General features: G+C 42.5%; 1 protein-coding gene across 1 annotated transcript in view; it reads left to right on the forward strand.

Moving 5' to 3' along the window:
• Positions 1-13,937: 13,937 nt before the first annotated feature.
• LOC107744253 (uncharacterized) overlaps positions 13,938-15,280 on the forward strand; it is a 17,684-nt gene continuing 16,341 nt past the window's right edge. The window contains exon 1 of the mRNA XM_016557792.1: positions 13,938-14,159. Coding sequence (XP_016413278.1) covers positions 13,958-14,159 — 202 coding nt within the window. The 5' untranslated portion in view covers positions 13,938-13,957. The remainder of the gene's footprint in view (positions 14,160-15,280) is intronic.

A 15,280-nucleotide genomic window follows, 5' to 3' on the forward strand; every position in this document is an offset into this window, starting at 1 on the left:
CACCGCAGTGATCAGAGGGCTATTATCTGAGCCAATCAGCAACAAGGGCTGAGCATTCTTGAATGACTGCAATGGAATATCTCTCAAGTGGGCATATCGACGTTGAAGAGCTTTGCCTGGGTAGCTCTGTTCCACTAGATCTAATCCATCTGCAGTGAATGCATTCTGGATTCTGTACCTGACTCCTGGATTAGTTCTGGAGGACACATCAAAGGTAACAACTGAGCCAGCTAGGAATGTGACACAGGACGGATAGTGCGTAAGGCTAGGGTTTCCTTTTTCTCTTCCAGGTGAAGCTGCTGAGCAGCAGCAAGTAAAAGCATGGAACGTTCAGCCCCGTCATCTAATATTGCAAAGGTCTCAATTGTTCTGTCCTTATTATGTAGAAGCACAGGCACAACTTTCAGTAGTACTCGACCTGAGGGACTGGAAGGTGTGAGGTAGATCCTACTGTTTAACGCACTGGTTGGCTTAACCTTGGCTCGCTGTTCAGCGATTCCATGGAGGACTTGGAGATGTATCTCCCCACAGATTTCACATGGTTTCTTTAGGTTACAGTCCTCTGGACGGTGGGAACGGCCACATTTCCAGCATTGTTTCCCTTTTGGTATCCATTGCATGAGGTTTTCTGTAGATTGCTCCTTTATTTCTGCACACTGGGTTATGTAATGCTCTTTGCTGTGTCAGAATAGACAATGGACTTTGGATTTCTTCCATTGAGAGGGCTGAGGTACCGGCTTAGGTGCCTTGACTATTTGAGTCTCTGTGCCATGATAGACTGAAGCACCCTGTCCTTTTGATCGAGTTGAAGCCCTTCCCTGAAGTGAGTACGTTATTCTGATAACGTTCAACTAGTCTACTGGATAGACGCTGTTGTTGAGCTTTACCCTGCAGCCAACCAGAAAAGTCCTGAAGATTGTATGGATTGAGACTGGCGACATTCAGCTTGCCTTGCATCTGTAGAAACTCAATGAAGTTGTCTCTGAGATACTTGGGAAGTTTGCTGAGGAGCCTGTCTACATGGGAACAACAGCTGAGTTCAATGCCTCTCTGGCCCTCCAGGGACAGCAACATACTCACAAGAAGATGAACCCTTAGGGCAAATGACTGGAAACTACTAGCATCACCGACTTTCACATCTGGAGCGTTGAGCATGGCTGCTATTTCACTCTGTGCTAATTGATGTGGCTGTCCATAATGCAACTGTAGAGCCTGCAATGCTGCTGTATATGGCCGAGCTTCATGTCGACAAGACTGTCCAATCATTTGAGCCTCTGGAAGCTTAAGATGTTCAAGCAGCACGTGATATTTGTATTTTTCTGACAGCTCAGGGTGAGAGTCTAGTAGATTATCCAAAGCTAGTTTCAGATTGGCAAAATCCCTTTCACTGTCTACAGCAAAGTCTGGTATGGAAGGTTTTGGCGCTCCATATAAATTAATGGGAGGTGGAGGAGCTGCCTGATAATTGCCATACTGTGGCCAAGTTACTTGTTGTGCTGGGTAGTGATCACTGTGTGCATCAGGATAATTGAGCTGACAGTCAGTATAAACCAAAGGTACAGGGTGTTACATCGAATGTAATCCAGTTGGAGGATTAGTAGCCAATTGCTGCTTGGACCAAAAGGGGGCACCCTCAACTCCTAAGCACCTTCTAAGTTCAGGAGGTGACTTATCTTCATATTGCCTTTGTGGGAGTAACTGTCCTTGTAGAGCAGTATCAGGAGCTGTAGGGAATTGTGGAGACACAAAGCATGATGATGGAATTGAGTGGACTGAACTCATTTCCTTCAGTGGAAGTGTTTGCTGGGCAGATTGAGCTCTTATGGTACCATGGGCCACATTCTGCATAACTGGAACATGTGAAATCGGAGGTAATTCAGCTCTCCTTTGTTTAGGGCTCATTATATCAGGCTGAGATTCTGGAAAGTCAACTGGTGTCTTTGTGAAGTGTGGAGCAGTCGAGGAAATGTTATGAACAGACTCAGGGGAAAGTACTCCCTTCTGAGATGCTATATCAGCTTCTTGGAGTGAGAGGTTGTCTGCTTCCTCCTCCAGTAGGAAAGCATTAATGTGTCGACGCTGCTGCCTTTTCTCATAAAGAGACAGTCTGCTTGTAAGCTGTGCAATCTCAGCTGACTCCTCCCTCTCAGCTGCAGAGATGTTCTCCATCAATTCTCTCAGGGACATTTTATCCTTTGATTGGACCTGTTCTGCTTTACGTACTGGTGTAGACATACTCGGTGAGGATGCTCTTTTCACTGCAGAAGGCTCTGGCTGTGTTTCTAGTGAGCATGGTGGGAGACTAGTTGACCTTGGAAAATTATAGTCCACAGCATAGTCTTCAAGGTGCTTAGGAAGCTTACTCTGTCTCACTGGTCTCCCAGCTGAATGATCTGGAATGGACAGGTTATCATCAGGCAATGACATATCTGCAGTAGTCAGCATCCGGCTCGAAGGACCATGTTCTGATTTAGGATTTATGGATGGATCGATGTGCACCGACCGCTACAGTATTCTTGTCAGAGAATTCAGAGTCATGTCTCAATGATAGCCTTTTAATGATTGCTCTGGCATCAACATAGATGGACATGTGCAAGGTTTTCTAAAACAATACAATTGTAGCGTCTGGACCAATCAGACACACCATTTTTAATTTGATTTAACAAATCAATTATTCATTAGATTAACAAACATTCACAGACCCCTCACCCAATAAACATACTGGGTGCCAAGACAAATTTACTCTTTTTTAATTAATTCATAGGAAAACCTTTCTGTGAATGAACACACATCTCCTCAGGACATTGTGTATAGCATTACTGTTTTTGTATATTGTCTGTTGAATTGTATACTGTTTTGTGAGTGTGTTATGATAGATCACTAGTTAATATAGCCCCACCGATACCATGTTTGGTCTCTTTGAATTTGTCTTCTGATGATCTAAATGAGCGTTTATATTATATGTGGGTACATAGGCAATATATTAGTGTTCTAAGAATCTTTAGTAATTAATGTTCGCTGGACGAACAGATTGGTTGATGGCAATTGAATTCTGCTACAGTTACTACTGGCAGCTGATATAAATAATTGTAATTAATTGTAATTATTTATATACATTTCCCTTTTGAGCTAATTTGCTACAAAATAAAAATAATAATTAGCAGACGAATCACTTAAGTGTTACATAATAGATATAAATAATAAACAACATAAAGTATCTTCTACTTATACAAGTCAAAGTGATCGATCGCTATATTTAACTTCAAAGGATTGACGGCATATATACAGCGTGTAATTCACGTGCGGTAAATGGGTCGCATTAATATAAATAAATAAACTTAGAAACAGTATCTGCAACAAATATATATAAATAATAACAATATAACATTAATATTCAAATAACACTGGACTTACTTGTCCATTACTCATACAATGTCCTTATAATGCGAGCAATCCAGAGAACTTTCCAGTCAGAACGGCTGATGCAACTCTATAGCACTACGCTTATTCTCAGTCTATTAAATCAGCGTAGGCTCCGCAACTGCGCAGGTTGTGCACTATTCCATTACGGGCAGCGCTGATTCTGTGCGCATCTTCGTCATTACGCTAAGCATGGAGAATTCGGAACAATGGTGTTCCCTTTCGATACTTCACTCGTACTGTGTCTTGCTTAAGACGCATATGGGAAAAAAGCCTTTTTCTCCTGAACTGAAGCCTTTTCATTCACGCAGTGAAACTGGCAGACCCGCTCTCCCGTTTCTCCTCTCTCAGCGAGCCTCGGAGAGAGAAACAGCGGAGTCAGGGAGCTAAGCAACCGGGTCTGAGCGATCGCATGCCGGCACTGTACCCGCATGCTCGCTCTCCCCGTTGCACTCAGATCCGCCTCAGAAGGGCAGTGAGCTACGCACTTACAGAGACAAAATGCTCACTCGAGCATGAGTCTCGCTCTTCTCCACTCGCGGTCCACCTCCACTGGAGACAGCCCCGCTCTCCCATTTCTCCTCTCTCAGCAAGCCTCAGAGAGAGAAACGACGAAGCCTGGGAACTAAGCAAACCGGGTCTGAGTGATCTCACGCTGACACAGAGCCTGCGTACTCGCTCTCCCTGATGCGCTTCGATCCGTGTCTCACACAAAAGGATTAGTGCCCCTCTTTACATCGAGCGGCTTTATCCTACAAAGTAGATCGGAGCAGATGCTGCCGCTGACAGCTTCAAATTTGTGTGTGTGTCACTATGGCTGCGCTGATCCAAACAAAGAAGCTGCATACATGCAACATGAGCAGTTTTTAAACTAAATTAGATTGTATAATTTCGAAATTTGAAGCAAAAACAGAATGGTTTGACTTCAGTTTTGTGACCTTATGACCTTTAATATGCTTTATACAGAGGCAAGATGAAAAGAAAAAATACCATCTAAACTTTTCTAAAGACAGTAAGTTCCCCTCAGACATGCATTCATATAAACTCCTACACCTAAATGAATCGCGATTTGTTTAGCATCTCAACCGATTTGAATCGTCACATATTTGAATCGATTTTCAACCGGCTGGCAGTTAATCGTTACATCCCTACCATCCACGCTCAAAGACTATGTGGCGGCTATAGCGGCCTCTCATGCCCCTATTGAGGGTCAATCGGTGGGCAGAAATAGCGCGTTCATCCGCTTCCTGAGGGGTGCTAGGAGGCTGAATCCGCCTCGTCCCCCTACCGTCCCTTCATGGGACCTGCCCACTGTGCTGAGGGCCCTGAAGGGCCCCGCTTTCGAGCTGCTACAGTCTGCCAACATTAGGTTGCTATCGCTGGAGACTGCTCTGCTTCTAGCACTGGCATCAGTAAAGCGAATAGGGGACCTGCAGGCGCTCTCTATTAGCCCTGCCTGCCTGAAATTCGGGCCTAACGACTCTTAAGTCGTCCTGAAACCAAGGCACGGTTACGTACCTAAAGTGCTGTCCACTCCGTTCAGAGCACAGGTCATTACGCTCTCCGCGCTTCCTCCAACGGAAGAGGACAGAGAGCTATCTCTGCTCTGCCCCGACAGAGCTTTGAGAATCTATATTGAGCATTCCGCTCCCTATAGGCGATCGGAACAACTCTTTGTCAGCGTCGGTAACCGCACCAAAGCGCTTCCGGTTACGAAGCAAAGACTCTCTAGATGGATAGTAGACTCCATCTCGCTAGCGTACTCTTCCTTGGGCCTCCAATGCCCCATTAGAGTACAGGCCCACTCGACTAGAGGCATCGCTAGCGGCCCCTTGGCCTGTTCCACTGACACAGGATCTCCTCTCTCAAGCAAACTGGACATTATGGCATCCTCGGCCCGACCTATGGGCCCTGCACCTCTGGCCGCTCGATGGGAGCCTTCGTGTCTCCCAGAGCGAGTCTTAAACACAATTTCGGAGGCTAGAGCTCCATCTACGAGACGCCTCTATGCCTTAAAGTGGTCTTTTTTCTCCGCTTGGTGTCTAAACCGCGGCAAAGACCCCTTACTTCCGATTTGGCAGAGATGTTGTCATTTCTACAAGAGCTGCTGGATAAGGGACGTTTCCCATCCACTAGGGATGTAACGATTCACTCAACCCACAATTCGATTCGATTCACGATTTTTATTTCTCGATTCGATTCACGGCGTGTGGGTTTAGTGTGCATTAAGGGCACTGCACTTGGGCAATTTTAAGACATGGGACAGTCTTGCGCACTTACTTCCGGTCGCGTGCACGCGCTCTCAAGTGGCCAAGATCGCAAGTGTGGGTATTTGGACAGGGCTAGAGTGTGTGTGTGCTATTATAGTCCTACTAATATGAGGCAACTGTGAACTAGTAATGAGTGCTGATGAGTCCGGGCAAAAGATTATGGGAAATGGAGTCTTGAGTGAATAGCAAGGTTCAGAATGGAGATCATGGAATGGAGATCATATATTTTTTTAGTTTCTGATAGTTTTTGTTTCTTTTCATTTTGTTTTTGTTTTTGCCTGTCAAGGCACCTTTTTAAGAGCTTATATTTAGTTGTGGGTATCAAAAGAGTGATGGAGAACTGTGTTTTTACTGAGCACTTATTTCCATATTTGAATGAAGAGCAAATGTCCAAATGGAAATAAATCTCTGTGTCGAATATTTTGCATCTGAGAAAAGGTTTTGCATGAAAAGTAATGTATAAATATACAAATATGTGTGTTGGGATCATTCAATCTGCCTGTTGCTGCAGGTATCTGCTGGGATTTTGTCCTGAGTTTTGTCTTGTATTACATTTAAATGCTTAAGCTCTTGTTTATTTAATTGTGTTTGTGGAAAGAACATATAGAATAACAACAGTTTCAGGTTCCATACGAACTTTAAATCCATCACCAATGGATAGGCTGTTTCAGTTGCTTTTTTTCTCAGGTGAGTATTTTTTAACAATGTTTTAGTAAATATGTCTTTAAACACTTTTGAAAAATAAAATAGAATCCCAGATTTGTGCTTTGACACAATTCATTCTCACAGGTCACTGGACTAGTTTTTGCTCTAAAAATACATAAACATGACCCAGTGGCTGAAATTAAAATATGTAACCAAAAGTCAATTTATGAAGCTGTAATTCACAATTTCAGTGAAAATCGAAAAATATAACTTTTTAACTGTTATTTGTAGCATATAAAAGTATTTTTAATTGATGAACTTAAAAGTCAAAGGAGATTGTCCCACGGTATTTTATGCACAATTTTTGAAAAACAATTTGTTTTATTAGAGTTCCCTTTCACAGGAACTCAAAGCTGCATAATGATGCAATGGGAATATATTACTTGACTGATGATACTAAAGCAATGCTCATAAGGAGTTGCATCATATCACCGTTATAAGTGCACATTTGTGGCATCATATCAGATTTTTTTCTTTAGTGTACATTAGTCAGCTAGTTGTTCCAGTGACTCACCATTAAGTGGATTATTTCCCCTTTTGAGAGTTGCACCAGAGGCTTTCAGGAAATGCATTCATCCTTGTATGCTTTTATCTTTGGTGACGATGTACGTACAAAATGTGCATCTCCTGTTTGGGAGTTTGTCATGTGGGGGCTGTGCTGAGGGACTAGACCACCCTCGCTGCAAACTCCTGTGTAAAATAATAATCCTTGAACAGTATGTCAGAATGTTTTCTACTGAGCTCCACATATAGTATAATTCCATTCACGAGTTCACACTTACATATAATAAACAAAGTAAAGGTTATGCGTATTTGGCGTGCTGTCTGAGGGGAGGGCTCCGAGCTTGGAATTTGGCCCAAACCCGTAATACCCCCCAAAAAGCAACAGAGCAAAGGACAGCCACCCGACTGATGGATGATGGATGAGGAACAGTATGATTTGGGGCGCTCAATCGGGAAGCCCACACTGCTTCTTGATGGGAGCAGCTCGCGGCATCAGACCGGTGAGCCCTACCGACCGATAAAGGAGGAGCAGCGTGTTTTGGGCTGTCAGACCGGGGGCCCTTACTGCCTCCAACGGGAGCAGCTTGCAGCGCTGGGAAGATGGGCCCCACTAGCCTGATGGACGAGGAGCAGCGTGATTTGGGAAGCCTGATCAGGAGGGCTCACACCTCACTCTTGACGGGAGCAGCTCTCAGCATCAGACAGGTGAGCCCTATTGGACAATAACGGAGTGGATGGGGCTCGAATCGCCTGACCGGGAAGGTCCACGTAGCTTTTGACAGGAGCAGCTCACGGCGTCAGATGAGTAGACTTTACTGGCTGATGGATGGGTTGAACTAAATTTGAAGTGCCCAGCTGGGAGAGCTTCGCAGCATCCGACGGGAGTTCAATACTCACGGCGTCGGACGGTTAAGTCTCGCCAGTAGACGGACATAAAAGGCAAGGTTTGCTTGACCGGGAGGCTCTCGCAGCATCTGATGGGAGTTCAATAGTCACAGCATCGGACGGGTAAGCCTCGCCGGTAGATGTACAGAAAAGGCAGGGTTTACGTGACCGGGAGGCTCTCGCAGCATCTGATGGAAGTTCAATACTCACAGCATCAGACGGGCAAGCCTTGCCGGTAGATGGACGGAAAAGGCAGGGTTTGCCCAACCAGGAGGCTCTTGCAGCATCCGATGGGAGTCTAATACTCACAGCATCGGACGGGTAAGTCTCGCCAGTAGTTGGATGGAGAAGGTAAGGTTTACTCAAATAATACTCAAACAATTTGAGTTGTCTAAGAGGGTAGATGCTACGAGGATCACTTCTGCGTAATTGTTCGACAAAATCCAACAGACTGCTTCTGATAATACGTCAAGAAATCTTGGGGCTGCTTTTCATCCGAAAGTTAAGTGTACAGCGAAATAGAATTTCTTGTGCTAGCATACCCCGAATAGGTGGCATGAATCCGAATGGATAGGCATCACTTTGAAAGCTGAGGTGATGTCGACTTTGGCCAGCCAAGTGCCAAAACCCACGATTTTTATCATATCGATCGCATGATCGATGTCTTGCTATTTGAGAGAAAGTTTGTCAAGAGGAATCAAGGTGTTTATGCTTGAAAACGGGGAGTTATGCAGAGCTGACAGATTGATTAAAAGGTGTTTCTTACCTAAGCATTTCCTAATAGCCACTCCAATGGGCTAAAGCAAAAACTGAGAAGGCGGAGCATTGAAAGGGCTGATCATGAATCCTCATTTAGTTCGCGCTGCCTATGGGGCAAGGCTGAACAGATTATTTAATTGAAACAGCTGAACGCAATAGAAAACTCTTAAAATGGCAATTTTTAAAGTAACTGAAAAATCCCCGCAGTCTATTGGCAGTTGGAATCAGACACGGAAAGCAGGGAAAGTAAAGATGAGAGTAGGGTTGTTACAATTCCTCGATTCAATTCGAGTCTGGTTTTAAAAATTCTTGATTTCAATTTCCTGTGTCGAGTAACCGGCAAAATACCGGAAGTGGCGCATTCCACGGACAAGAATCCATGAACTGCATTATTAGACTGTTTCTAAGGCTGCATGATATATTAAACCAATTTAAAATCATAACGCATAATACTATTGTGAATTCACAAAAGCAACATAAATGTTATTTACCCAAACAAAGATTAGATCACACAGTGGCGGGTAAAAACAATCGTCGGGCTATTGGCGTCCTCTGTAGGCTTTTGTTATATAATGCTTAATGTACATTATATTGTTTATAATACATTATGTTAAGTTTTGTTCAACAAAACCATATTGTTACTTGCTTTAGATACTTTATTTAAACCTATTATGGCCTCATTGCTATTATCTATGTATTTTATGTAATTTTAGAAGCTATTGTTGATTAGGCCTATTTTTATTACCATAAAAATAAATATAATTATCCATTAATTATCAGAATAATCTACTGATAACTCAGTTACCAAATGAATCGTTAGTGACGGCCCTAGATGAGAGGTTTATGTCCGCACCTGCCAGGATCTGTGCTCGGATGTTGTGAGCCACTGAGGTGGCTCCGAGGTGACAGCATTTGGTGGGACGGGCAGTAAGGTTGCTGTGAAAAGAGAATATTGTGACTTTGAATGAAGTAGAGAGCTGTGAGGGAGAGGAGCAGGAACCACAATTGTCAGCGGAGGCAGCCTCACGCTTAAATCGGCCTCTGGGCTAGTGTCTGCTATGGGAGCTGGAGGCCCCTGAAAAGAAAAAGGGTTATTAGTAGCGGGAGGAAAAGACTGAGATGTGTGGGCCTGGGTTGCAAGGGGAGGCAGCTTAACGCTTACTTCAGCTGCAGTAGGCCACGGGAAGTGAGTGGGGTTTGTGACATCCTGAAGAGCCTGTGTAGCCTGCACCGCTAGCGGAGGCATACTCACGCTAGTGTCTGCTATGGGAGCTGGAGTCCACTGAAAAGGAAAAGAGTTAGAAGTAACAGGAGGAAGTCTGAGATGTGAGGGCCTGTGTTGCAAGCGGAAGCAGCTTCACGCTTGCTTCAGCTGCTGTAGCTGTAGGCCGCAGGAAAGTGGAAGGGTTAGTGACATTTGGCGGAACAAGCTGAAATGCCTGGGTAGCCTGCAATGTTGCCAACTAAGCAATTTTGTTGCTAGATTTGGCAATTTCTCAGGCCTTGTCCACACTAATATGTTTTTATTTGAAAACACATCTTTTTCTCTCCGTTTTGCCCTTCCGTCCACACTGAGACATTTTGTCAAGGAAAACGGACCTTTTTGAAAATGCTCTCCAAAGCGAATAAATTTGAAAACGCTGTTTTCACGTTGTAGTGTGGACTGTGAAAATGGAGGCTTTTGAAAACGATGAAGCATGTTTAGTCATGTGACACATATTGTACCAACAGACATCTATGTTTATACCAGTAACGTTAATTGTGCAGTTATGTGCTATTCACTTTCAAACTGTTGCTAAAGATATTTACTTTGCATACTCTTTTTAGGACTGTAATATGAAGACAACAGAAAATGTACTCACAATTGCTGTCCTGCGGCAAAACATGAGGGAAGTTGCGTTTTAGATCAAACATGAGTGAGCGCGATGTAATGTCTGATTACTTAATTTTAGGGAATTAATTATTATTAATTCATTCAGGTTTTGAGAGGACTCGAATCTGAAAATTCGAAGTCAACCTGATTAGAACTGATTTCAAATGAAATAGTTTACACCTTATCAACGGTCATCCAGCGAGACGTTAATGTCCATGTATCTTAACAATCTGACTATGTGTATCTTCCTTGGCCACAGGTCAATACAATTATGATAATTTGTAAGCTCCTAGCGAGGTAACGTGATCTTGGCAAGGTTTGACTTTAAAGCGAAAAGCGAAGAAGCAAGCAAGCCAGTGAGTCTGTCTTGCATTGGGTTTTTGATCCGCGCCCAGTCCATCCCACAACGCGATCTTCCAATCGACTTCTTGCAAGGCGGAGCGTGCATACATTAACATGAGGCTTTAATTCATCACATGAGGACACCATCTATAAAAGTTGTGTTAATACTTCTATAAAGTTTCGTAAGCGTGTGAGCACAAGTTGGAGTGCTCTTAACATGGCGAAAGGCGAAGAAGCAAGCAAGCCAGTGAGTCTGTCTTGCATTGGGTTTTTGATCCGCGCCCAGTCCGTCCCACGACGCGATCTTCCAATCGACTTCTTGCAAGGCGGAGCGTGCATACATTAACATGAGGCTTTAATTCATCACATGAATTAAAGCCTCATGAGATTCAATCGTTCATTTGTGCGATATTCGCAGAGGCCTTACAGCGACATGGGCACATCAGTGAATGATGAGATATTTCCGTAAATAAAATGATCCTGAAGAAAAATGATGAAACTTATTATGTCTGTTCCATCTGTATAATCTCAGTGAGGTTTTATACATGCGCAGTAAGGCGAATTTAACATTTTCAGACGTTTCAGTGTGGATGAGAAACTTTTGGAAAACGCTAATGTGGACGGAGAGTGTTTTGAAACGAAATCTCTGTTTTTTTTAAATGTATCCGCATTAATGTAGACAGTGTCAGAGTACCCTTGCAACTTGTTTTTCAAAGCACCTAGCAACAAATTTAGCCATTTTAAAAATGTATTTGGCAACTTTGAAAGGTAATAAAATGATAAAAAGACATGCGTTTTCCTCTTAACCACACAAAAAGAATAAAGTATTGAAACAGCTAGCCAGCCAAGCAGCACATCAGCTGGTTGACACTTTGAGAGAGGTGCCAAGCAGTACCACATATCATATGTGAATTAAGTAGCTAGTTGCACTTGTTCAATCATAGTTTATTCATGATACACCTTAATTGTTATTTATCCGAGTGATTTCAGTGTGTATTCTACGCACTTTTTGCGCCATGGTTACATAATGACATTAACATCCAATGATGTTGCGACGTCATTTAACAACAAGTGACCTGCCTTTAGCGATTTTACCTGAAAATTATTTGGCAACACTGGTGGCCTGCGCCCCTAGCGGAGGCAGCCTTGCGCTAGGGTCTGATGCAGGAGCTGGAGGCCCGGCTGCATACGATGCTGCAGCAGGAAGAGCCGCGGTGAAAGGCTGAGCCAAAGTGGGAAGCGAGTGTGGTTTTGCTGAGGTGAGATCTGGGGCTCGGCCCAGGCTCACTGAAGGCCTACCGCAGCGACTCAACGCTCAAGGAGAGCCGGGTCTTGTGCGAGACGGTGGTGTCGAGCAAGGCGAGTTTGGGGTCTTCCGAGCTTTGCTCAATCTATTGGCCACCTTGGGGCAGGAGTGAATTTAGGAGTGAGGTCGGCTAATTGCAGGGTGACGTATAGATCGTACAGATCTGCTTTGTTCACCCTCCGCAAGAACTGTGCGTCGGAATTAATCAGCGCTTGCCTCCAGCTTAATACTTTCCAATCGGAGGAATTGTTGGCACGGCCGAATGATAGGAGGATGCCAGGGAAGAAGTTGGAAGTATTGCCGGTAGAGGCGAGGGTAGGCCTCAGCTTTGTGAAAAGCGTGTGGCTGGTCGAGCAGAGCGGCAGCTGCAATAAAGCCTGGGGCTCGGCGGCGATGTCTGGCGGAGGATCCGAAAATCCCAAGTATAGGTCTCGTTGTTTGGACGGGAAAAACTTGGGTCTGTGATATAATGACAAAAGGAGCAAACCGAATGCTGGAAATCTGTCAAGGAACAGAGGTAGGTCTGCTGTGTATATATACACCTCTTAATCTTGTTAATTAGGTTGATTATTGATTGTGCTCCTCTTGTGTTAATTAGGTTAATTATCTGAACGTGTTCCTCTCAAACATTGTTAATAAAACATCATAAAGTGGGTCTCTGAAACTATAAAGCTGCATCACTTGCAGGTGTGTTCATTGCCGCCCAGAGCAAAGATTCACCAAATGTCTATCACCAATCCCAGAACAGGAACACTCCCCAATTAAAGAAAAAAGCATTTGTGGAGGTCATCCTCCAGGAGTTACTCAGAATAGATGTGAAATGTTTCATTAACAAGTACACTCAGTGCCAAGAAGAGTCGAGAGCAGTATACTTAAAGATATGAAGAAATGTGAATTATTAGAATATTGCATATTTGTTAAATGTAATCAAGGGTATACTCATTTTTGCAACCCTTCATTTAAATAAAATTGGCTGGTTACTAGAGTGATAATATTGCGTTACTCATGTGCTCCCTTGTAGTTATTCATTAATGACGAAACAGTATTCTAAAGTGTTATTTTCTATCCTCTTACCTTACCCTAAACCTAAACCTCAAACAAAACAGATTTTCAAAAAAATAAATAAATAAATATATATATATATATATACAGTGGGTACGGGAAGTATTCAGACCCCCTTAAATTTTTCACTCTTTGTTATATTGCAGCCATTTGACACGTGTGCAATACAGTTTTGCATGTGTATGAGACTGTTTACAAAACTGTTGTTCAACAAATATATAATTTATTGACATGCTTTTTCTCCAAATTAACTTAATAACATAGTCGAGTGTCCGCATAAACACATTTCATTACACCAAATACTGTTCTTTTTAGCAGCATCATATGACCTCTTTAACTTCCACTGATAAAGACTGCTTCTCTCAAAGACTATTTCTTTACACTGTTTTCTGCTGGCGCTTGAACACACTTTCCTTATTTTCTCCACAACAAATGGCCAAGCAAGCGCAGACACTGACAAGATACGCGAATATATATATTAGTTTTTTAATCCCTATCATGAGGCTCATCACATTTTGACTTGATCGCCATTAAAAAATTTACAATCGTGACCAAATTTTATAGCTCACCTAAAAAGCTGCTTCATCTCAAAAATCCATAATACTATGCCTGGTTAAGTGTTTGCATGTGTATTTCTGCGCACTGTAACATTCTATACTTTTCTCAACAGGATTCTGTTCATTTACTGGGGGCATGTCACGTGAGTATGTTGTAATTCATGAACAGAAGACTTGGCAACAGGCACAAGCTTACTGCACAGCGAATCACATTGACTTGGCTACTGTTCAAAGTGATGAAGACTGGGCGAATCTACGAGATGTAGTTCAAAAAATGACTAAGACGGCTTGGATTGGACTGTACAATGACATCAATAGCTGGCGGTGGTCTTATCAAAATAAGGAAATTGCATTCAGCACTTGGAGCTCCGGAGAACCAAACAACTATGGTGGATATGAGGCTTGTGGTGTGACGCAGGGTAGCTCATGGAATGATTATGATTGCAATGGTCTATTTCCATTTTTTTGCTTCAACGGTAAGAAATTATAGAAACAATGTTATTAATGTAAATATTCTGAGTGGACAATGTAGTCAGCCTAGCATACTAATAAGCCAGTGTTCCTCAGATCTTGGCCTGGAGGGCCAATGCCCTGCAGAGTTTAGGTCCAACCCTAATCAAACACACCTGAGCAAGCTCATGAAGGTCTTCAAGATCCCTAGAAAATTACAGGTAAGTGAGTTTGATCAGGGTTTGAGCAGTGGCCCTCCAGGACTAGATTTGAGGAAACCCTGTAATAAATTATAAATAATCTCTAACTACCATCCAGAATAATCCAGGATCACTTAGTAGTTAACATAAGGCCTGTGTTACATTGTACACACAAGAAGTTGTAAGCAAAACAGCTTCATAACAGCTACAGTGAGCTCATTTTATGCTTTCATGGTGACATTATTTCTGCTTCTGTAATGTGGATAACGTATTGAGTATTTCCTTTAACAGTCATAATTATTATAATTATAAGTTATTACACATTTGATTGTGATAAAATGTAAATTTAATGGAGAGGAAGATCAAATTTTTTCTATATCAAGAGCTACGCTGAATATGTTCAACTGCATTTAAAATGACTTTGTATTGTCTTCTAGATATGTACTGCTTCACAGTGGCACTTGTTTTGAATGATTTTCATTTTGGTTTGTTCAATAGAAAATCCAACCATACTGTTGGATCTGATTTAAGGTATTTATGCACATGAGGCATTTCAAAACAGGTGATCACTACTTCTTAACAGGCCCGCTGCTGGTCAAATGGGTGCCCTAAGCAGGATTGTATTGTTGTGCCCCCCTCCCTCAAATATTATGGAAGTAAAAAAAAAAAAAAAACACCTACTATTAAATGTTTGGTCAATAGCCTATTAAACAAGGATTTGATTGTCCTTTAAGTGTAGCAGCAGCAATTACCAGGCCTTTGGCTCACTTTGAAGGCATTTGTAATAACATGTAATGTAAATAAATTGTTTATTTTGTATTACATTATGTATTTTAACAGTGTTATTGGATGAAACCATATGATTATTAATTAACCAATCATTATTGCCTCATTGTTTTTATATAATGCATTTTAAGTAATTTGAAAGGCTATTGTTGGCTTACTTA

The sequence above is a fragment of the Sinocyclocheilus rhinocerous genome, unplaced genomic scaffold, assembly GCF_001515625.1.
Source record: "Sinocyclocheilus rhinocerous isolate Xijiao unplaced genomic scaffold, SAMN03320098_v1.1 scaffold1784, whole genome shotgun sequence".
In the NCBI taxonomy this organism is placed as follows: Eukaryota; Metazoa; Chordata; class Actinopteri; order Cypriniformes; family Cyprinidae; genus Sinocyclocheilus; species Sinocyclocheilus rhinocerous.